The 23,444-nt window shown below is 40.4% G+C and overlaps 1 protein-coding gene across 11 annotated transcripts in view; it reads left to right on the forward strand.

The window, feature by feature from the left end:
• Positions 1-23,444, forward strand: part of kst (spectrin beta chain, non-erythrocytic 5 kst) — a 377,873-nt gene that overhangs the window by 313,365 nt on the left and 41,064 nt on the right. For 8 of the 11 annotated variants that reach the window (XM_076172895.1, XM_076172894.1, XM_076172904.1 and 5 more), the window contains 4 exons: positions 7,807-7,917; positions 8,723-8,859; positions 17,452-17,673; positions 22,077-22,215. In XM_076172895.1, coding sequence (XP_076029010.1) covers positions 7,807-7,917; positions 8,723-8,859; positions 17,452-17,673; positions 22,077-22,215 — 609 coding nt within the window. The remainder of the gene's footprint in view (positions 1-7,806; positions 7,918-8,722; positions 8,860-17,451; positions 17,674-22,076; positions 22,216-23,444) is intronic. The other 3 variants (XM_076172898.1, XM_076172900.1, XM_076172902.1) reach the window with 3 other exon arrangements.

Here is a 23,444-nt window from a genome sequence, read left to right on the forward strand (position 1 = left end):
TGGCACTTACACTATCAAATTTGACATACGAACAAAGATTGGAGAAATTACATCTATCAACACTGGAACAAAGAAGAGAAAGAGGTGATGTGTTGACCATTAACAGAATTATGAAAGGGATGGAAATGCTTGATAGTGACTACTTACTAAAATACCAATGAGAAACAAGAGGACACGAAAAGAAGCTAAAGGACAGTTACAGAAGAGATTTGAAAAAGAATAGCTTCCCACATAGAGTGATTGATGTCTGGAACAAATTAAAAAGAGAAACAGTGAGTGCCAAAACTAGACAAGATTTTAACCCCTTCGATACGATGATGCCTACGTAGGCTTCATGAGGATCAAGTGGGTACACGAGGATGCCAATGTCGGCGTCTTGATTATATTTATTGTAGTTGTACCTGCGAGACCCCCATACTCTGTAAACTGGCTTCATCATATTTTCTATGGTTATAAGAATTCACGGGTGAAAGAGAACGAGCTAAATACAGCGGAAACTTTATTTTTTATTATGTGATAATGTGGATGAAGGTGAAACTGGGAAAGGAGATGTGGGTCTTTGTAAGTGCATATGGGCCTGGCAGTGAGAAGAGCATGGAAGAAAGGGAGGCCTTTTGGATAGATTTAAATGAGTGCATAGAGGGTTTAGGAAGAAATGTCAATGTAATAGTACTGGGAGACCTTAATGCTAGGGTGGGAAATGGTCCAATCGATGGAGTGGTTGGGAAGTGTGGAGTTCCAGGAAAGAATCGTAGTGGAGAGTTGATGGTGGAAATGTGTCTAGAAAGAGGGTTGATGATAGCAAATACAGTGTTTCGGAAGAAAGTCAAGCATAAGTACACATGGGAGAGGGTGGTGGAGGGAAGGGTGGTAGATAGAGTGCTAATGGATTATGTAGTGGTAAATAGGATTATGATAGGAAGAGTTAAGGATGTACATGTGCTAAGGGGAGAGGGTGGGGGAATATCAGATCATTTTTTGGTGGAAGGTAAGCTGAGAGTGGAGGATAGATGGAGGAGGAGGAAAGGGACAAAAGGTAGGGAGGTTCTTAGAGTGAACTCCTTGAATGAAAAGGAAAAGGAGGAGGAGTACGAAAAGAAGCTGAAGGAGGAGAGGGAGGGAGTAAAGGATAGAGCAGAGATGGGTGTGGAGGAGGAATGGGGATGGTTCAAGGAGGGAGTCTTAAAGTGTGCAAGGATGGTGTGTGGAACAAGAAGGACAGGGGGAAATAGAAGAAAGGGTAGTGAATGGTGGGATGAGGAAACAAAGAAGGTTGTAGAAGAGAAGAAGCGAGCTTTCACAGATTGGTTACAAAAGAGGACAGGGGAGTCATATGAGACGTACAAAGAAAAGAAAAGAGAAGTAAAGCAAAAGGTAAAGGAGGCAAAGAGGAGAGCAGATGTGAAATGGGGTAGGAGTATGACAGAAAATTTTGAAAGTAATAAAAAGATGTTTTGGAAAGAAATTAAGAGAGGAAGAGGAGGCGAATCAAGTAGGGAAGAAAAGGTAAAAGGTACAGATGGAGAGATGATAATGGAAGAGATGGCAGTGAGGGGAAGATGGGCAGAATATTTTAGGGAGTTGCTGAATGTGAAGGAGGATAGGGAAGGAAAGATAGCTGCAGTGGGAAATGCGAAGAAAATGAGAGTGATGAGTGAGGAGAATGGAGGAGAAATAAGGAAGGATGAGGTGAAGGCAGTTGTAACGATGATGAAAGCAGGTAAGGCACCTGGTCTGGATGGATGCCATGCAGAATGTCTGAAAAAGGGAGGTTCAGTGATGGTGGACTGGTTGGCGAGGTTATTTAATGTTTGCTGGAGAGAGGGTAGAGTACCGGAGGACTGGAGAAGTGCCTGTATAGTTCCTCTTTACAAGGGAAAAGGGGACAAGTGTGAATGTAGTAATTTCAGAGGGATTAGCCTGTTGAGTGTAGTAGGGAAGGCTTATGGGAGGATCTTAATTGAGAGGATTAGGAGAGGAACAGAAGGAGTAATTGGTGAGGAACAGTGTGGATTTAGGACGGGTAGAGGTTGTGTAGATCAGATCTTTGTGGTAAGACAGATATGTGAGAAAGCTATAGGAAAGGGGAAGGATGTTTTTTGGGCTTTTATGGATCTGGAAAAGGCTTACAATAGGGTAGACAGAAAGGCACTGTGGGAGGTTATGCAGATTTATGGGATAGGAGGAAAGCTTTTGGGAGCTGTCAAGAGTTTTTATGAGAGTAGTAGAGCATGTGTTAGGATTAGAAATGGAGAAAGTGAGTGGTTTGAAGTAAAGGTGGGACTTCGTCAAGGATGCGTTATGTCGCCCTGGCTGTTCAACTTAAACATGGATGGGGTGGTGCGAGAGGTGAATGCTAGGGTAGTGAGTCAGGGATTGGAGATGGTTAAAGAAAATGGAGAAAAGTGGGAGGTGAGCCAGCTGTTGTTTGCGGACGACACTGCGCTTGTGGCAGGGTCAGAGGAGGGATTGAGGAAGCTGGTGGCAGAGTTTGGGAGAGTATGTGATAGAAGAAAGCTAAAGATAAATGTGGGTAAAAGTAAGGTGATGAGATGTACAAGGGGTGAAAGTGGCAGTAGACTGGAAGTGAACATTAAGGGAGAGCAACTGGAGGAAGTGGATAGTTTTAGATACTTGGGTGCAAGTGTAGCAGGAAAAGGTGGAGTGAAGGTGGAGGTAGAATGTAGATTGAGAGAAGCGAGTAAATGCCTTGGTGGTTTAAAGAGTGTAATGAGGAATAGACATTTGGGAATGGATGCGAAGAGGAGACTGTATGAAGGAGTGATTGTGCCAACAGCACTGTATGGGGCAGAAACGTGGAACATAAGAGAAGAAGAGAGAAGGAGTTTGAATGTGTTTGAGATGAGGTGTCTGGGAAGTATGGTGGGGGTTACTAGGCTGGATAGAGTGAGAAATGAGGAGGTGAGGAGGAGAACAGGGGTGAAAAAGGATTTGGGAGATAGGGTTGATGAAAGAATATTAGGATGGTTTGGACACATGGAAAGAATGAGTGAAGAAAGACTAGTAAAAGAGGTATGGAAGGCAGATGTGGAGGGTGTGAACATGAGGGGACGTCCTAGGATGAGGTGGATGGATGGGGTGAAGGGGGCTTTGGGGAAGAGGGGAATGTCTGTTGAGGAAGGAAGGGAGAGGACGGAAGACAGAGGTGAGTGGAGAATGGTTGTATATGGATGATGTTGTGACTGCATGAGGAGGAATGGGCGGGGGGGTGGGGGTGGGGTAGTATGTGTGAGTAAATTTTGACGCAGCCCGAAGGGATTTCTCCCCGTCCTCGCCTTATATGCAAAGGGGGACGGAGAGGGGGGGTCGCCGATTAAATGAAGCGGCCTTGCTGTGGATGTGCTGTGTCTTGCGACACTGCTTCTGACCCAGGGCGGTGGGCAGGGTGCAGGGATGACCCGTCATCCAGGAGGTGCTCAGATGAGAGGAAGGGTGGGAGGGGTGTGGAGTGTATTTAGGAATGAAATGGGTGGGAGTGTTTTTATGCCTTTCCCTTTTTGGCTACCTCCCTTGTAAGGGGGAAAAAGCCTTGGTATATATATATGTATGTATGTGAGTATTATGACGCAACATCCCATGTCTAGCAGCTAATGCTGCCCGCGAGATTTTGGCCCGGAGTGAAGGGGTTAAGAATAAACTGGATGCAGAGAGACACAAAAACAGGTCACTACGAGCATAGCTCTTGTCCCATAAAATACAACTAGGTAAATACACACACACAAGAACGAGATTTTTTGGAGAGTACTAGATATGAGGTTGACAAATTGGTATATAAAAAATAGGAAATGCAATAAACATAAAGGGAGGAGAAAGGAAAAAATGACAAATAATGTATACCAACATAGATGGCATGATTTCAGGGCTAAATTAATTAAATTACTATCTGGCAGAAGAGAAATTGGATATAATGGGAATTGTGGAGACGAAATTAAAAGGTCCATTACCACCAAATACTGTGGGACAAGGTTTATACAACCTTTGGATGAAAAATAGAAAAGAGAAACAGGGTGGAGGAGTCATGTTTCTGTCTAAGAAAGGCTTAAATGTGACAAAGATAACAGAAGGAAAAAATAATGTGGCATTGATTATGATAAAAGTTGAAAACAGTGAAATAGAGAAAATTTGTAATATATGTGCCCCAAAAACACAGTCTTGGACAGAGAGTGATCATTTTAAACTGCTGGAAGACACAAAGCATGCATTAAATGAATTACTGAAAGAAGGAAGAAACATAGTAATTATGGGTGACTTTAACTCTAAAGAAATATGTTTGGAAGAGATGACAGTGAAAGGGTGGAGAAGACTTTTGGGGAAATATACCATTGGATATGACCATTGAATACACTGCCCTTGGTGACCCCCCCTTTCTGTCCCCTCATGGAAAAAAGAAGAAGACAGGGAGAAATCCTTTCAGGGAAGCATCAATTTATGTCTCGCATATACTCCCTCAACTCCGTCCCCTACCCATTCCATCTTGTGCATCACGGCATCATCCATATACAACCATTATCTATTCACCCATCTGCTATCCTCTTCCGTCCTTCCTCAATGGACATTCCCCTCTTTCCTGAAGCCCCTTTTCCCCATCCATCCATCTCATCCTAGGTCAACCCCTGAAGTTCACTCCTACCTCTGCCTTCCACACCTCTTTTACTAGTCTTTCTTCACTGATCCTTTCCATGTGTCCAAACCATCCCAAAACTTTTTCATCAACCCTATCTCCCAACTCCCTTTCCACCCCCATTCTCCTCTTCACCTCCTTATTTCTCACTCTATCCAGGCTAGTAACACCTATCATACTTCTCAGGCACCTCATCTCAAACGCATTCAAACTCCTCTCCTCCTCTTTTATGTTCCATGTTTCTGCCCTGTACAGTGCAATCAGCACAATCACTTGTACAATCTCTCCTAAACATCCATTCCCAAATGTCTATTTCTTTCTCATTACACTTTTTAACCCCTACAGTGTCAGTGGCACACATTGTATGCCGCAATTGTTTTATGGATTGAGCATCAGTGGCATATGTTGTATGCTGCAGTTTAAAAAATTCGCCAAAAATAGGCATTACGTTGAGGGTCAAATCTGTGGTAATGACCAAGTAGCCCATCCATTGGCTATAAAGTGCACCTAAATTTTTTTATTGACAAAACCAGCAACCCTGGCAGCAATTTTTCGGGGGTAAATTGGGGGGTATAAAATCTGCTTTTAGGACATAATTTAGGTGATTCTGGTGGTACGAAACGAAGTATGAGGAGGTGAAGTTGTACTTCAATAGTTAGGCAAGTGCTATTTAGTACGTATTCAGATGTATAGAACTGGCAATCTTGCACTGCCAATTTTTGTAGTAAATGTGTAATACAAAATGTGGCCAGGTAATGGTGTGATGGATACTTGTTAAAACATTTACCAAAACATTAAGAAACACCACAATCTCCCATCCTCTATGAAATTATATATATATATATATAAAAAAGAATACTGAAGAATCAATTTACCACACAACAAAGTGATAAATATTTGTAAAAAAAAAAAAAAAAAAAAAAAAAACAGAAACTATTTTAAAAATTTTCCATAAGTGTCATAATATTATGGGCAACTGTACATTGACTTAAAACATCATAAATGTAAAATTCCTTCACTCTCTGAAATTCTAACAAAGCTTCCCTAAAAAATACAACCTCATTCAACCTGTGTGAGGAGCAAAAGAAAGTCTACGGATGGCCTACCAAACTTTCGCACACATATCTTGACAAAATTGACCCAGTTTCACCATTTCTAGGCTAAGGTGAATCAAAATAAGCAAGATTTGTTGGTTCTACATCATTTTGAGTTGATTTAAGCAATAAGAATTTTTTTTTGGCTCCGATGCTGGGGTGGGGAGTACATACAACATCTGCCCGGCGATGTATGGGTTAATTCCCAAGGCATTTAGTCTCTTCTCTCAATCTTTATTCTATCTCCACTCCCTTTCCCACCACATTCATACCTATCAAAAACTATCCACCCTCTCCAGTCTCTCTCCCTTAATACTCGCTTTCAGTCTGCTGCCACTTTCTCCCCTTGTACATCTCATCACCTTACTTTTACCCACATTTATCTTCAACTTCCCTCTATCGCACACCTTCCCAAACTGTCACTAACTTCCTCAATTCCTACTCTGATCCTGCTACAAGGACGGTGTTGTCCACAAACAACAACGGGCTTATTTTCCACCTTTCTCCATTTTCTTTAACCATCTCCAATCCATTTATAAATTGAACAGCCAGGGCAACATGACACATCCCTGACAAAGTCCCACCTTTACCTCAAACCACTCATTCTCTCCATTTCTGATTCTAACACATGCTCTACTACTCTCATAAAAACTCTTGACAGCTCCTAAACACTTTCCTCCTATCCCATATATCTGCAATACCTCCCACAATGCCTTCCTGTCTAACCTGTCATAAGTCTTTTCCAAATCCATAAAAACCCAAAATACATCCTTACCTTTTCCTATAGTTTTCTCACATATCTCTTATCACAAAAATCTGATCTATGCAACCCCTACCATTCCTAAACCCACTCTGTTCCTCACCAGTTACTCCCTCTGTTATTCTCCTAATCCTATCAATCAAGGCCTTCCCATAAGCCTTCCCAACTACACTTAACAAGCTAATCCCTCTGAAACTACTACACTCACACTTGTCCCCTTTTACCTTGTAAAATGGAACAATACAGGCACTCCTCCAATCCTCTGACACTACCCTCTCTAAAACAAATATTAAATAACCTCATCAGCTAGTCCACCATCACTGTACCTCCCTTTTTCAGACATTCTGCATGTCATTAATCCAACCCAGGTTCCTTAACTGCTCTCCTCACCTTAACAACTGCCTTCACTTCATCTTTCCTTATTTCTCCTCCATTTTCCTCACTCATCATGGTCATTTTTGTAGCACTTCCCACTGCAGCTACCTTTCCATCCCTATCCTCCTTCACATTTAGCAACTCCTTAAAATACTCTGCCCATCTTCCCCTTATTGCCTTTATAAGTAATTGTGCTATTGCATGCTCAATAGCCATTTCAAACACCTGCACACCAACAGCACATCACTGATGCTATAACCTCTACTATAGGAACTACATCATATTTTGTTTGTATTCATGTAATACCCCTCTTGGAGATGATGTTTCCTTCATATTAGCCATGACTGACTAATAGCTACCAGGAGCTCTAAATTAGTTTTCTTTTCCCTCGTTTCTCTCATTTTTTGCCACAACCTTTACCTCGTTCCCAAATACCTTTATCTTTACATCATGTTTAGTACATGCATACATACATATACCAAGGCTTTTTCCCCCTTACAAGGGAGGTAGTCAAAAAGGAAAAGGCATAAAATCATTCCCACCCATTCCATCCCTGAATACACCCCACACCCTTCCACCCTCCCTCTTATCTTAGCACCTCCTGGATGACGGGTCATCCCTGCACCTTGTCCACTGCCCTGGGTCAGAAGCAGTGTCGCAAGACACAGCACATCTGCAAGGCCGCTTCATTAAATCGGCGACCCCCCCTCTCTGTTTATGTTTAGTACCATACATTGTTTCTGCTACTTTCTACCCCTCATGTCAATCCTTACATTTCCTTGCCTCAACCTTCCCCTTTTTCCCAAATACTTTGATCTTTACATCATGTTTAGTTGTGTGCACTTCGTTTCCCCCACTTTCCACCCTCCTTCATGCCAGCCCTTCCCACTTTCCCTCCTCCCTTCTTCATCCTGGTGTGCTGGGTCTTCCTTCAGTTCAGCCGCCTCTTCTGATGAGGAATCTGCCACTTCCAAGCCCGGCGGCCGAAGTCTGGCAGTTCCCAGGTATCGAAAGCGTTCATCATCAATGGGCGATACACAAATAAGGTATACTAATACTGCCATGAATGGGTAATTTCTGCTTTGCACCTGTTGACTTACTGATGGCTGAGGTTGCAGCAAATGATCATCTTACATGTTGCTTGGTGGTTCGTCTTTGCTTTTTCTCATGCTTTTCTCATGCATTTTGATTTTATTCAATTTTTTGTGTGTGTGTGTGTTTGGGAATGCATATAAGTGATTTAAATGAAAACTGATAAACTTGGCATAATTGGTCAGTGTAGAGCAAGCTTGGGGATCTTAATTGCAATAAACAAACATGATTTAAATTATTGGTGAGTTAGATTTAAATTGATTACTACTATAGCATTCTGGTATTAAGTATTTCAAGCTTGTACTGCTTACAATAGAATATTCTTCAGTACTTGCAGATATAGCTATATTGCAGTGATTATAGTTTTGCATTTGATGGGATTGAATTACACTTTTTGAATGTGACTGTGTAATTTTGTTAAAAGATAAATTGATACCACTACTATAATTTCCCTACTCCCAAGCATTGTATAAAGCAGAATGTTACAGAATGTTTTGTTTTGTTAAAAAATTAATTTATACCACTGTTCTAATTTCCCCACTCCCAAGCATTGTATAAAACAAAATGATAAAGTTTTGTATAAAGTTGTCCTGTTTTTGCAACACAAAGTAATTGATTGAATGGAAAGATTGTTGTGTAATTGGGACACATTCTTGTTAACTGAAGGAATATGGTTACATATTTTTATAGAATGTAGGTTACAAGATTTAGTATGCATTATGAAATGTCCCTTGTTTTTTTTTTCTTTTCTTTCATCAGGAAAACTCTTGAGGTTCCAGACATGGCTGCTCTCCCAAGATCAGGCTCTCAAACGAGTCTTACAAGTCTCAAACGAGGTAACAGTTTGCGCCAAGAGGCTTTGAGACATAGCATGACATCTAACCGTGGTGGGACTGGTAAGTGCATGTGGTGTTGCATGATGATTTAAATCTATGGCAGCTTATGGTGAAGTATTACCAATGGAGGTTTTGATTTTGCCATTTTATGATTACTAGTAATTTCAATTTCAGCCTCCAAAAAAGAAAACAATTGTTCTTCAATTCATGATTATGGTGATTTCATTATCAGCTGCCAAATACAAATACATACCAAAAGGCCATTTTCCTCCTGTAAGAGGGGCGGCCAAATCTGAGCACACAATCTACACTCGTCCCATGCCTCTCCAAAACCCATTCATCATCTCTTCACCTTGTTGATAAAGGGTCGTTTGTCCTCTGCCACACAGTACAATGCAGCAAGACAGCACTTAAAAAGAAATTGAATGTATACCATACATTGGTAACATGAAGGAAAAAACTTGCAGGAATCTTATTCCACTTTAGCTATAAATCCTGAACACTTCAGTCGTATAGACAAGACACACAGTTTTGGAAAGGCAGGTTTTTCAGATTTAAATTTTTGAAGAAGACTGCTCTGTAAATTTTGTTGGGCGGGTGATGAAGGGTGTCACCATGTAATGAAGTTGGGATAAACCAGCTCCAGGTTTTTAGGCCCTGCTTCAGAAGTGCTAGGGTTTGCTGCATTGTTGTCGACCCAAGAAGTGTGACACAGGACATGAATGGCCCTTTATTCAAAATGTGGTGTTTACCAAAATTTAGTATACAGAAATGAGACTAAGCTCATGGGGTCCTGTTTCATAATTTCTAATAATTATACCTCACATTTAGTTCTGGCTAATGTATCTTCCTTGAGGCATCATTGTGGTGTTCATGTCATTGTTTGGAATTGGAGAGCATCAGTAGTCCATGGGAACTGATTGAAAAAGACCACATAAGTGAAGGCTATTAAGAAATGCAATATGCCATATAGATTTGTCAACTCCTGGAGTGGCTTATATTATTTATATAAAATTGAATCTATAAAAAGAATTAAAGTTGGGAATGATAGGTGAAGAAAAAATATAGGACCCACTAGTGTAGATTATCATCACCATCACCATCCATGATATCAAGTGCATCAAAGGTGTTGAGTTTTTAATTGGCTTTTTTCTTAATTTTCTTTTTCCCATTTAGAACAAACTTCATTTGTACTCCAGATCACAGTGGAAAGTCTGGAAAACTATAAAAGTTGTCAGGAAAAGAAAGATTCTGTAGCTGATTCAGTATGCTGTTCAGATTTTTTTATGCACTTTGGGATTGTTTAACACTGTTTTAGTTTTTGAGTTTCACTTTGGATATTTGGAAATGGATGTAGCACACACAATTGTGATTTACAATTTCAGAACTGCACATTCAAGTTTCCAATGCAATTTTTATGCACAGTTGCATTCTAAAGTCTTGACTACTGCATTATTTTCAGCATGCATTTATTTTTATCTAAGTGTTTTCATCAGTTATGTATCCAGTATTTATAGTAAAGACTGCATCTAGAGCATGTAATATCCTAGATGTAACCATGAGACAAAGAACACATTGTATTCTTGAAATTAGCTGGTGTTTTGCCTCAAATTTCACTGACCAGAAGACCACAACCATGCAGCAGTTGACAAGTCCCTAGGTCCATTATTGTACATTGCAGTTAGGTGAATACAGTTGAGTAAGTACTACACTGCACAATAATACAAACAGCTTCAAATCTCTTAATTTAATGACTTAGGGGTAGAACCAGTGGCTATGTTTCTTAGGAGCTGTGGGGCTCCCACGAAAGAAAACTAGAATGGATTGATTGATCAATAGTATAAGGTGTTTTTTAGTAGCAATCTGTATGTTGCTTTGGTTTTCTCTTGCAAGAAATCTACAGCACCCAGGAAACCAATCAGCCACTAGTTTAGTGAAAAAGTCACTTGGTGAAGTAATATTGTATTGCTTTTCTAGGAAGGGCAAGTGTAAAGCTGTGTGAATAAGGTGATCAATGTTTTCTGTTTTGAATTAGTGTCTTAGTGGGTGCTGGGGGGGGGGGCAGTTAATCTGTCACTAGGTCAAATCTTCGTAGGTAGTGGCCTTGTAGGGTGCTCAAGGAAGAAATACAGCGTTGTTATTTAAGGGTTACTACTGTGGGTTATGTAGGATGAGTTTTTGTCTTCTATGTAATAGTTGCATATATATTTGATTTTATGGGTAGGCCTCTTCAGTGTTGACACCATCTCGGAGCTGGTGTTTGAGTGTGAAGATGTTTAAGTAGAAATCTTTATCAGTTTTGTTGAATTCACAAAGCTGTGTTCAATAGTAAACATTAAACGTAGTATAAATCATAATGTGGTTAAGACTTGAAAGAAACTGTACCCAGCACTTGTTTGATAAGCAAGCTGTTGTTCTGTATTGTAATGATAATTTTGTAAATGTTGATATTGTTTGTGCCATTCCAGCTGCAAATTTGTTACTGATATTATTCTTTTAGAAATATTTAAGAGGTAACATTTATCTTGGAATGAGAATGGTAAGTGGGGAGATGTTTGGTAATGCTTCATAATGCCTTATTGCAAGTGTATAATTTGGTAAAAGTGAAAAAATAAAAGGACATCCTCTGGTCAAGGACAATCTTGGGCTCACATGTCATCCTCAAAACATAATACCAACACTACACTGTGCATCTGAGCTAATCTACACTCTAAAATTAGTGCATGACTCGCTCCCTCATGTAGTTAAACCTGTAAGTGGGGCATAATTTAATGTACTACAAGCTTGCCTCGTGCTTGTTTGGTGATGGGAGGTTATATTTTAATAATGTGTTGTATTTTTGTTGATAATATGTATACAGTAATATACTTGAATTATTCAGGTCATGTTCCCGGATACACAGCATTTAATGCCTTTCCATGTTTAAGTTAGTCCCCCTCCAAAACAATACAAAAATGCAAAGGTAACAATGATGGGTACATAACTCAGCCGGACACTGGGTCATACAGACTTAGCTAACATATCCACAAAATAGGGTAATACATGTTCTAGAAATTGAACAGTTTTAGTATTTATGAAGTAGATAAGTTTTGTTCAGTCTATATACCAAGGGCTTTTTCCCCCTTACAAGGGAGGTAGCCAAGTCAAAAGGTAAGTACCCACTCCCTCATATTACACACACATCCATTCCACTCCCATCCACCATCCTTTCCTCCCTCTCATCTTAGCACCTCGTGCATGATGGGTCATCCCTGTATCCTGCCCAGTGCCCTGGGTCAGAAGCAATGCATCACAACACAGTACATCCACAGCAAGACTTTCACTCAATCGGCACATCCATCTTCCGTGCTGAGAAGAGAGGGAGAAATCCCTCATGGCTGTGTCAAAATATTACATTATCATCTATACACAGCCATTCTCCACACACCCCTATCTCCTACCTTCTCCCTTGCTTTATCAGTAGGTCAAGTATTAATGGCAATAAGACTCACCTGTGCCTTTTCTCACCTATATTTGGCACTTAAAATACATGATATAGATCCTACTGGACCCACATTCCCCTACTGTCTGCCAGGCCCTGGCTTGCATCTCTCTTTCAGCAGTGGAAATGCTGATGTTGCATTTCCGATGGGGTTGGCAGTTTTGCAATCATTTCTAATTAAATTTAATAACATGGATGTTATACTATTTCCATTATTTCATGACCCACAAGGTGTTGTCTGCCATGTTGTCACATACTGAATCAAAACATTCAGCATATATCAGAAGCTGTCCACTACCCTGAGTATGTTAACATGGAATATTCTAAATGCATATTGATTTTTTCATTAAATGGTAGGTGATATGAGTAATTGTTATAAATGTAAAGAAAAGAAAAGACTTGTTAAATGATGTGACATCTCATGGCAGGCAACGGTGCCCTGGCTCCCAACCTAGGAATTTCCGTAGGGTTTGTGGGGGGGGAGGTCGCTGAGTCATAGGTGCGCGGGTCATTCGTTCATCCATTGTCAGTCATACATGCAAATATAAAGAAAACGGTGTCTCCCCTGTTTTCTTTGGAGATGGTGTAGATGTGGCAATGCTGCTGGTTTTGCTGGCCACACCATATGGGTCACCAGATAGTGGAAGAAGTATAGTCATATGTGGTATTATCGATTATAAAGTTGTGTAGTTGTTTCTTGTAACTTAATCAATATCCATATTGATTTGAATATGGAGTAATGTGTATTTACCTAGTTGTACCTAGTTGTATTATATGAGAAGGGAGCTATGCTCGTGGGTGACCCGTCTTTGTATCTCTCAGCATAATTTTTTTTTTTTCTTAAAATCTTGAATAGTATTTGTACACACACTGTTTCTTTATCTAAGTTATTTCATATATCCAGCACTGTGTGGGAAGCTATTCTTTTTCTGATCTCTTCTGTAGTTGTCCTTTTTGTGTTGGAATAAATATTGTTTGTGTGTGTTTTGTTATAATTTTTCATTGAGGGTTGCATAATACCTCCCTACCCACAAGAGGTGACTCTTGTCACCTGGAATGATTAGCAGTGAGGGGTGTTGCACAATGAAAAATTTATATACAAGGTGTTCCAAAAGTATGTCACCTTATAAGAACTAGTGTATCATGAAGTACAAATGGTAGCAAGATGAAACTGGTTACATTTAAAAGCTACAATCAAGTTTTCTTCTCTTAATCCTGTTATTGGTCGGACATTCCGGACAAACTGATCATGTGCTCCTGCACTGGCCCCATAGATCTCCAGATCTCACTCCATGTAACTTCTTCCTCTGAGGGTATTTGAAAGGCTTGGCATATGTACCTCCCCTTCCCAGAGATGTGGATGACTTGAAGACTCAAATAACAGAAGCTTTGGCAACCATCGATAGTGCTATGCTAGGTTACATTTGGCATGAAATGGATTTTTGTTTGGATGTGTGCTGTGTAACCCAAGGTGCACACATTGAAAAAATTAAAAAAAATTATAATGAATTAAATTTTTGCACTGTTGTATTCATATATTTTTTTTTTTTACAAAAACTTAATATTGTAAGCTGTCAGGATATATAATTCTAATTTTGGTATCCTTAATAGTTAAGATATAAAATGTAATGTGACATATACTTTTGGAATGCCCTGTATGTATATATATATACATATATATATATATATATATATATGTATACTTGAATCCTGGTGACATCCTCGTGTTTCTGTGGCAGTTTGTTGTTTCTATACTTTACCTTTTCATCTTCCTTGTTGCTTCTCCAATTGCTGCTTGTAGGTGTTCCTCTCAGGTCTTTAGTAATTATAATGATTCCACTCCATCACTACTATTGTAGACAGAATACTACTTACTTATCATGCATTTGCACTTGGAAGCCACAGGTTTCACACTGCCATGACCAGACCTCACACTGCTTGGGTTTACCACACCATCACATTGTTTATTTGAACGTAAATAAAAAGTACATACCATTAATTTCTACATAGTTATTAGGCTGTACATATTCCTGAGGTACAAGGTGAGACTCTAGGATTTTGGCAGAGTATCACTACCACTTGTTTTGTGTTTCAAGGCCATGTTTGCATTTAAACCACTGGATTCTCATAATTTTTCATTTCTTTACTTAGTATCAGGCATCTTTTGCAGGAGATGCTCAGTTCCCAGGTACATACACCAAGGGGTTTTCCCCCCTTACAAGGGAGGTAGCCAAAGTCAAAGACATATATCCACTCTCACCCATTTTATCCCTACATACTCCACTCCCTTTCACCTCCCCTCCCTCCCTCTTGGCTCCTTCTGGATGACTGGTCACCCCTACATCTCGCCCACTGCCCTGGGGCAGAAGCAATGTAGCAAGACACAGCACATCCACAGCCAGGCTGCTTCAATTAATTGAAGACCCCACCCCCTCTCTGTCCACTCATGCAGAAAAAGAAAAGATGGGTAGAAATCCCTTCGAGCTGTCAAAATATTCACACTACCCCTCCCCACCCACTCTCTTCATGCATCACAGCATCATCCACACAGTCATTACCCACTCACCCCTATCTTCTGTCTTCTCCCTTCCTTCCTCAACAGACATTCCCCTCTTTCCCAATGCCCCTTTTATCCCATCCGTCAGTCTCATCCTTGGTCGTCCTCGCACGTTCACTCCCTCCACCTCTGCCTTCCACACACCTTTTACTAATCTTTATTCACTTATTCTTTCCTATGTTCAAATCATCCCAATACTCCATCAACCCTATCTCCCAGCTCCCTTTCCACTCCAGCTCTCCTCCCCACCTCTTTTCTTACTCTATCCAGCCTAGTAACCCCTACTATACTTCAGACATTTCATCTCAAACACATTTAAACTCTTATTCTTTTCCTCTTATGTTCCATGTTTCTGTCCCATACAGTGTTGTTGGCACAATCACCCCTTCATACAATCTCCTCTTAGCATCCCCAAATGTCTATTTCACATTATACCTATTAATCCCTGAAATAATTTACTTGCCTCTCTGTCTACATTCTTCCTTCATTCCCTTTCCCACCACATTTGCACCCAAGTATCTAAAGCTATCCATTTCCTCCAAGCTCTCCTTAATACTCACTCACAGTTTGCTGCCATCCTCTTCCTTTGTACATCTCATCACCCTAACTTTTACCCACCTTCAACTTCCTTTTTTGCACATCTTCCCAAACTCTATCACTAACTTCCTTAATCCCTCCTCTGATCCTACTAAAAGTGCAGTGTCATCAGCAAACAACAACTGGCTTATCTCCCATTTATCTCTATTTCCTTTAACCATCTCCAAACCATTACCCTTGTGTTTACCTCTCGCACCACCTAATCAGTGGATAAATTGAATTGCCAAGGTGACATAACACATCCCTGGCAAAGTCCTACCTTCACCTCAAACCACTCTCTCCATGTCTAATTCTAACACAAGCTCTACTACTCTCATAAAAACTCATGACTGCTCTTAACAACTTTCTTCCTATCCCATGTATCTGCAATACCTCCCACAGTGCCTTCCTTTCTACCCTGTCATAAGCCTTTTCCAAATCCATTAAAGCCCCCCAAAAAAACTCCTTACCTTTTCCTAAAGCTTTCTCATGCATCTGTCTTACCACAAAAATCTGATCCACACAACCCCTACTTGCTTAAAACCCACACTGTTCCTCAACAATTACTTCCACTATTCCTCTCCTAATCCTTACAAACAAAACCCTTCCATAAGCCTTTTCAACTACACATAAACTGATCCCTCTGAAACTACTATACTCACACTTGTCCGCTTTTCCCTTGTAAAGCAGAACTATACAGGCACTGCTCCAGTCTTCTGGCACTCTACCCTCTTTTAGACAAATGTTAAACAACCTCACTAGCCAGTGTACCATCACTGTACTTCCCTTTTTTAGACATTCCTTGTGACACCCATCCAACCCAGGTGCCTTACCTGTTCTCATCATGTTTCCTTATTTCTCCTCCATTTTCATCATTCAATGCCAAGCAACTGGCAATATCCAATGGATTGGCCCAGAAGTCACTCAAGGAAGAAATATTGCTATCCTGAGTGAGGCAGAATAGGATGAGGTGTTCAGTGACATCTGTGTGATGATTGTATCAGGAGGAGTTTGCATTAATGGCCAGACCTGTTTTTCTTGATATTTTAAAACTAGTTAATGATGAAGACAGATAAACTGCTTGATTTTGAAGTCTAGTGACACCTGCCCATTCACTACCAAGTCTTATGAAGGTGTTAATATTTTTTGAATATGGGTGGCAGTGAAGGGATTCTCTGACAATGTTATTAGTCCCTTGTCCTGGTAATAGATACCATATGACCTAAATGATGTCACCATATAGATAATAAAGAACATTTCATTTTACACTGCCCAGCACTTGTACATTTGACAGTAATACAGTGCAAAGGTTCTTTTAGTAAAGAGTAAGCCAACCTTGTAGTTGTGTGTGGGTACTTTGAAAGTTAAGGGTATACAGCAATAGAGAAGTGAAGCTACAGAATTATTAATGGATTATACTTACAAAATGTCTAACATAATTTTCTAACAAGTGATGTATTTTGAGGTAATCTTCTGTGGTAGAGAATTAACCTTTTCAGTACGATGATGCCTACATAGGTGTCATAAGGCACGAGTAGGTTCATAAGGATACCGGCATTTGCATCATGATTTATTTATTTATTTGATTTACTTTTTTTTTTTTTCACGAGTTACCTCGAGATTCTTTGAATTGGTTTGATCACATTTTCTGTGTTTATCATTACACAAAGTAAAAGAGAATGAGTAATACAGCAGTGACTTTATATTTTTGAATGAGTGTGATGCATCATACATATGGCACCTGATGCTGTGTGCTAGAATTTGACTCGTACTGAAGTGGTTAATGCTACAGAATTATTGATTAAATGGTTATACTTGCAAAATGATTAACGGTCTTATAATAAGTGGTGTGTTTTGAGGTATTTACTGTGATAGAGAATTTAAGCCAAAGAATTGTTGATAGAGTAAACTTACAAAACTATTAACATGATATTCTGATAAGTGATATATTTTGAGTTATTTAATATGATATGTTTTTGGATACAAGAATTTTGATTTAATGTTTTCATGCTACTTATTATATTTCATTTTGGTGAAGATATTAAACGTGCTGAGAGCATGAAAGTAGACCTGAAGAAAGCAAAACGCACTCCCAGTTTCACCACTCGTCGACGTACTCAGAGTTTCCGAAAGCACAAGCGTTTAGAGAACCTGGATAATCTCCCACCAGTTGAAATCCATGGTTACTTAGAACGCAAACAGGAACTTCAGACTGGAGGAAAGAAGGCAACAATACGTTCATGGAAAACTTATTACACAGGTATGGAATTTCCAGTAAATGCAGTGAAACTATAGTTATTACCCTATTACCTACATTTAACTTACAATATTCATTGGACTTCAGCAGTTTGTAACAGGTTTTTCTTATTTTGTGTATGTATATGTAGTTTATTCACACATTTAGGATCGGTTTATTTTCATAATCCTGTTATTGTATATACCAAAAGGTATTTTCTCCCTTATGATAATGTGGCAATCAAATCATGCACCCATCCCACACCCATCAAAAACCCTGCCTAGCATCCTTCCATTTACTGCTCATACCATTCCGTCCATGAATACATTAAGTAACCATGGTGACATCACACAAATGTGTTATTACATGTTTATTTTCTTCTCCCATGTCATTATTTTCTCAATTCCTTAAGATGTTTCACATTTCCTACAACAAAATCTGTGTTTAGTTATTACTTTGTATATTGCCATCAGTCAGTACTTTCTTTGTTGTATGAAGATATGAATGAAGAATAATATTTCTTGCAAGTAAACACTATACAGAATTTGTCCTCACAATTGTGGTGGGCACTTAAACTCTCCATGCCATATCCTCAACATTTCAAAGTGTAGCTTCTTCACTCATTCTCCTCATTGTTATCATTATACTTACATTTTTGCTTGTTTTTCATAATTTTCATAATCTCATTCTTTGTATCCTGATAAATGCTGGTTTGTCTGATTTCTGTCTATATGGCTTGTGCAATTATATATATATATATATATATATATATATATATATATTTCATTGAAGAAAATAGCAATTGATGCATTGATGATCTTCTTGTGTAGAGTTTCAATACGTCTAACTATAGACTTGGCTTCAGGAGGTAAGTTTGCTATCGCTGGTCCAAAGGACATGATTCAAACTGAGAAGGGAGAAGAGTAGCGTTTTACTGGAGCTTGATGACACGTCAAGCTCCAGTAAAACGCTACTCTTCTCCCTTCTCAGTTTGAATCATGTCCTTTGGACCAGCGATAGCAAACTTACCTCCTGAAGCCAAGTCTATAGTTAGACGTATTGAAACTCTACACAAGAAGATCATCAATGCATCAATTGCTATTTTCTTCAATGAAACCTGTCTACAGGAGAGTAGTAGAGCTTGTGTCAGGATTAGAAATGGAGAGAGTGAGTGGTTTGAAGTAAAGGTGGGACTTCGTCAAGGATGCGTTATGTCGCCCTGGCTGTTCAACTTATACATGGATGGGGTGGTGCGAGAGGTGAATGCTAGGGTAGTGGGTCAGGGATTGGAGATGGTTAAAGAAAATGGAGAAAAGTGGGAGGTGAGCCAGCTGTTGTTTGCGGACGACACTGCGCTTGTGGCAGGGTCAGAGGAGGGATTGAGGAAGCTGGTGGCAGAGTTTGGGAGAGTATGTGATAGAAGAAAGTTAAAGATATATGTGGGTAAAAGTAAGGTGATGAGATGTACAAGGGGTGAAAGTGGCAGTAGACTGGAAGTGAACATTAAGGGAGAGCGACTGGAAGAAGTGGATAGTTTTAGATACTTGGGTGCAAGTGTAGCAGGAAAAGGTGGAGTGAAGGTGGAGGTAGAATGTAGATTGAGAGAAGCGAGTAAATGCCTTGGTGGATTAAAGAGTGTAATGAGGAATAGACATTTAGGAATGGATGCTAAGAGGAGACTGTATGAAGGAGTGATTGTGCCAACAGCACTGTATGGGGCAGAAACGTGGAACATAAGAGAAGAAGAGAGAAGGAGTTTGAATGTGTTTGAGATGAGGTGTCTGAGAAGTATGGTGGGGGTTACTAGGCTGGATAGAGTGAGAAATGAGGAGGTGAGGAGGAGAACAGGGGTGAAAAAGGAGCTGGGAGATAGGGTTGATGAAAGAATATTAGGATGGTTTGGACACATAGAAAGAATGAGTGAAGAAAGACTAGTAAAAGAGGTATGGAAGGCAGATGTGGAGGGAGTGAAGATGAGGGGACGTCCTAGGATGAGGTGGATGGATGGGGTGAAGGGGGCTTTGGGGAAGAGGGGAATGTCTGTTGAGGAAGGAAGGGAGAGGACGGAAGACAGAGGTGAGTGGAGAATGGTTGTATATGGATGATGTGTGATTGCATGAGGAGGAATGGGCGGGGGGGTGGGGTAGTATGTGTGAGTAAATTTTGACGCAGCCCGAAGGGATTTCTCCCCGTCCTCTCCTTATATGCAAGGGGGGACGGAGAGGGAGGGGTCGCCGATTAAATGAAGCGGCCTTGCTGTGGATGTGCTGTCTCCTGCGACACTGCTTCTGACCCAGGGCGGTGTGCAAGGTGCAGGGGTGACCCGTCATCCAGGAGGTGCTCAGATGAGAGGGAGGGTGGGAGGGGTGTGGAGTGTATTTAGGGATGAAATGGGTGGGAGTGTTTTTATGCCTTTCCCTTTTTGGCTACCTCCCTTGAAAGGGGGAAAAAGCCTTGGTATATGTATGTATGTATATATATATATATATATATATATATAATTTTATACTAAGCAGAGAAGGTTGTACAGGAGAAGGTAGTTGCAATGGGAAGCACTAAGAAAATGAGAGTGATGAATGAAGAAAATTGAAAATAAGAAAAGATGAGGTGAAAGCAGTTATTAATATGATGAGAGCAAGTAAGGCACCTGGGTTGGATGGATGTCATGTGGAGTGTCTAAAAAAAGGGAGGTACAGTGATGATGGACTGACTGGTGAGGTTGTTTAACGTTTGTCTAAAAGAGGGTAGAGTGCTGGAGGACTGGCGAAGTGTTTGTGTAGTTCTGCTTTACAAGGGAAAAGAAGACAAGTGTGAGTATAGTAGTTTCAGAGGGATCAGTTTGTTGAGTGTAGTTGGGAAGGCTTATGGGAGAGTTTTGATTGAGAAGATTAGGAGATGAACAGTGAGAGTAATTGGTGAAGAACTGTGGGTTTAGGACAGGTAAGGGTTGCGTGGATCAGATTTTTGTGGTAAGACAGATATGTGATAAAGCTATAAGAAAAGATAAGGATGTTTTTTGGGCTTTTATGGATTTGGAAAAGGCTTATGAGAGGAAGGCTGTTAAGAGCAGTTAAGAGTTTTAACAAGAGTAGCAGAGCCTGTGTTAGAATTAGAAATGGAGAGAGTGAGTAGTTTGAGGTAAGGTGGAACTTTGCTAGGGATGTGTCATGTCACCATGGCTGTTCAGTTTATACATGGATGATGAGGTGGTGTGAGAGGTAAATGCAAGGGTAATGGGCTGGGGATTGGAGATGGTTAAAGAAAATGGTAGATACACCAGTTGATGTTTGCTGATGACCCTGCACTTGTAGCAGGATCAGAGGGATTAAGGAAGTTAGTGATGGAACTTAGGAAAGTGTATGAAAAAAGGAAGTTGAAGAGAAATGTGGGTAAAAGGTAGATGTACAAGGGGGGAAGATGGCAACAAATTGTATTAAAGGAGAAAGACTGGAGGAAGTGGATAGCTTTAAATACTTGGGGGAGGTAGAATGTAGATTGAGAGAAGTAAGAAAATGCCTTGGGGGATTAAAATGTGTAATGAGAAATAGACATTTGGGAAAGGATGCTAAGAGGGTGCTTTATGAATGGGTGATTTTTCCAACAGCACTGTATGGGACAGAATAATTGAACATAGGAAGAGTTTAAATGTGTTTGTGAAATCCCTGAGAAGTATGGTTAGGGTTACTAGCCTTGATAGAGTGAGAAAGGAAGGGAGTGGGAGGTAGAAAAGGAGTAGGGAGATATGGTTGATGAAAGAGTGTTGGGATGATTTGGACACATGGAAATAATGAGTGAAGAAAGATTAGTAAAAGAGATGTGGAAGGCAGAGGTGGAAGGAGCGAACATGAGGGGATGACCAAGGATGAGATGGATTGATGGGGTAAAAGGGGGCATTGGAAAAGAGGGGAATGTCTGTTAGGGAAGGGAGAAGACTGAAGATAGGGGTGAGTGGAGAATGATTGTGTATGGATGATGCAATAATCATGAAAGGGAGTGGGTGGGGGTTGGGGGGGTGAGGGAGTATGTGTGAATGATATTTTGATGCAGCCCAAAGAGATTTCTCCCCATTGTCTCTTTCTCAGCATGAGGAGATGGAGAGGGTGTGGTTGCTGATTAAATGAAGCAGACTTGCTGTGGATGTGCTTTGTCTTGCTATATTGCTTCTCACCCAGGGCAGTGGGTGAGATGCAGGGATGACCTACTATCCAGAAGGAGCTATGATAAGAGGGAGGGAGGAGGGTGGATGGGAGTGGAGTATGTGTAGATGGAATGCATGGGAGTGGATTTATGCCTTTGACTATGGCTACCTCCTTTGTAAGGGAGAAAAAGTCCTTGGTATATGTATGTATTATTTTTTTTATTCATTTATTTTTCCTTTATTTCTTTCTCCATTGTATGAAATTGAATATACAATTATTATCTTACAGTTCTGTGTGGACAGTTGCTGTGTTTCTTTAAAGATGAAGATGACTTCATCGACCAAAAGGCTGCCTCCTCCCCAATCTCGATTTTCCAGGCCCAAGTAGAAAAAGCTGAGGATTACACCAAAAAGAAAAATGTATTCAGGTATAACAAGAATTCTGTAAATAGGGAAAATGTGGAAGATAGCTTAATAGGATGCTTAACAATGCATAATGGGAATAGGTGAATACTGGAGATAGCATGTATTGATGGAAGAGAGAATAAAGAGTAGAATTCGTTATTGTATTTTAGAAAATGAGGTATAAGAAATAATTACACACATGTACATATTTGGTGTGTATTTACCTATGATTAGATCAATACATAGCAAAAGGCCTTTTATCCTTTACAAGGGGCGGGGCCAATTCAATTGTTATATATACATATACATATACATACATACATACATACATATACCAAGGCTTTTTCCCCCATACAAGGGAGGTAGCCAAAAAGGAAAAGGCATAAAATCATCCCCACCCATTCCATCCCTGAAAATACTCCACACCCCTCCACCCTCCCTCTTATCTTAGCACCTACCGGATGACGGGTCATCCCTGCACTCTGTCCACTGCCCTGGGTCAGAAGCAGTGTCACAAGACACAGCACATCCACAGCAAGGCCGCCTCATCAAATCGGCGACCCCCCCCCCTTTCCGTCCCCCCATGCACAAAAGAAGAAGACGGCAAGAAATCCCTTTGGGCTGCGTCAAATTTTGCTCACACATACTACCTCACCCCCCCATCCCCCCACCTATTCCACCTCATGCATCACAACTTCATCCATATACAACCATTCTCCATTCACCCCTGTCTTCTGTCCTCTCCCGTCCTTCCTCAACAGACATTCCCCTCTTCCCCAAAGCCCCCTTCACCCCATCCATCCACCTCATCCTAGGACGTCCCCTCATGTTCACTCCCTCCACATCTGCCTTCCATACCTCTTTTACTAGTCTTTCTTCACTCATTCTTTCTATGTGTCCAAACCACCCTAATACTCTTTCATCAACCCTATCTCCCAACTCCCTTTCCACCCTTGTTCTCCTCCTCACCTCCTCATTTCTCACTCTATCTAGCCTAGTAACCCCTATCATACTTCTCAGACACCTCATCTCAAACACATTTAAACTCCTTCTCTCTTCCTCTCTTATGTTCCATGTTTCTGCCCCATACAGTGCTGTTGGCACAATCACTCCTTCATACAGTCTCCTCTTAGCATCCATTCCCAAATGTCTATTCCTCATTACACTCTTTAATCCACCAAGGCATTTACTCGCTTCTCTCAATCTACATTCTACCTCCACCTTCACTCCACCTTTTCCTGCCACATTTGCA

Source organism: Oratosquilla oratoria, chromosome 33 (genome assembly GCF_046742065.1).
Source record: "Oratosquilla oratoria isolate Oo_2021 chromosome 33, ASM4674206v1, whole genome shotgun sequence".
NCBI classification, from domain to species: domain Eukaryota; kingdom Metazoa; phylum Arthropoda; class Malacostraca; order Stomatopoda; family Squillidae; genus Oratosquilla; species Oratosquilla oratoria.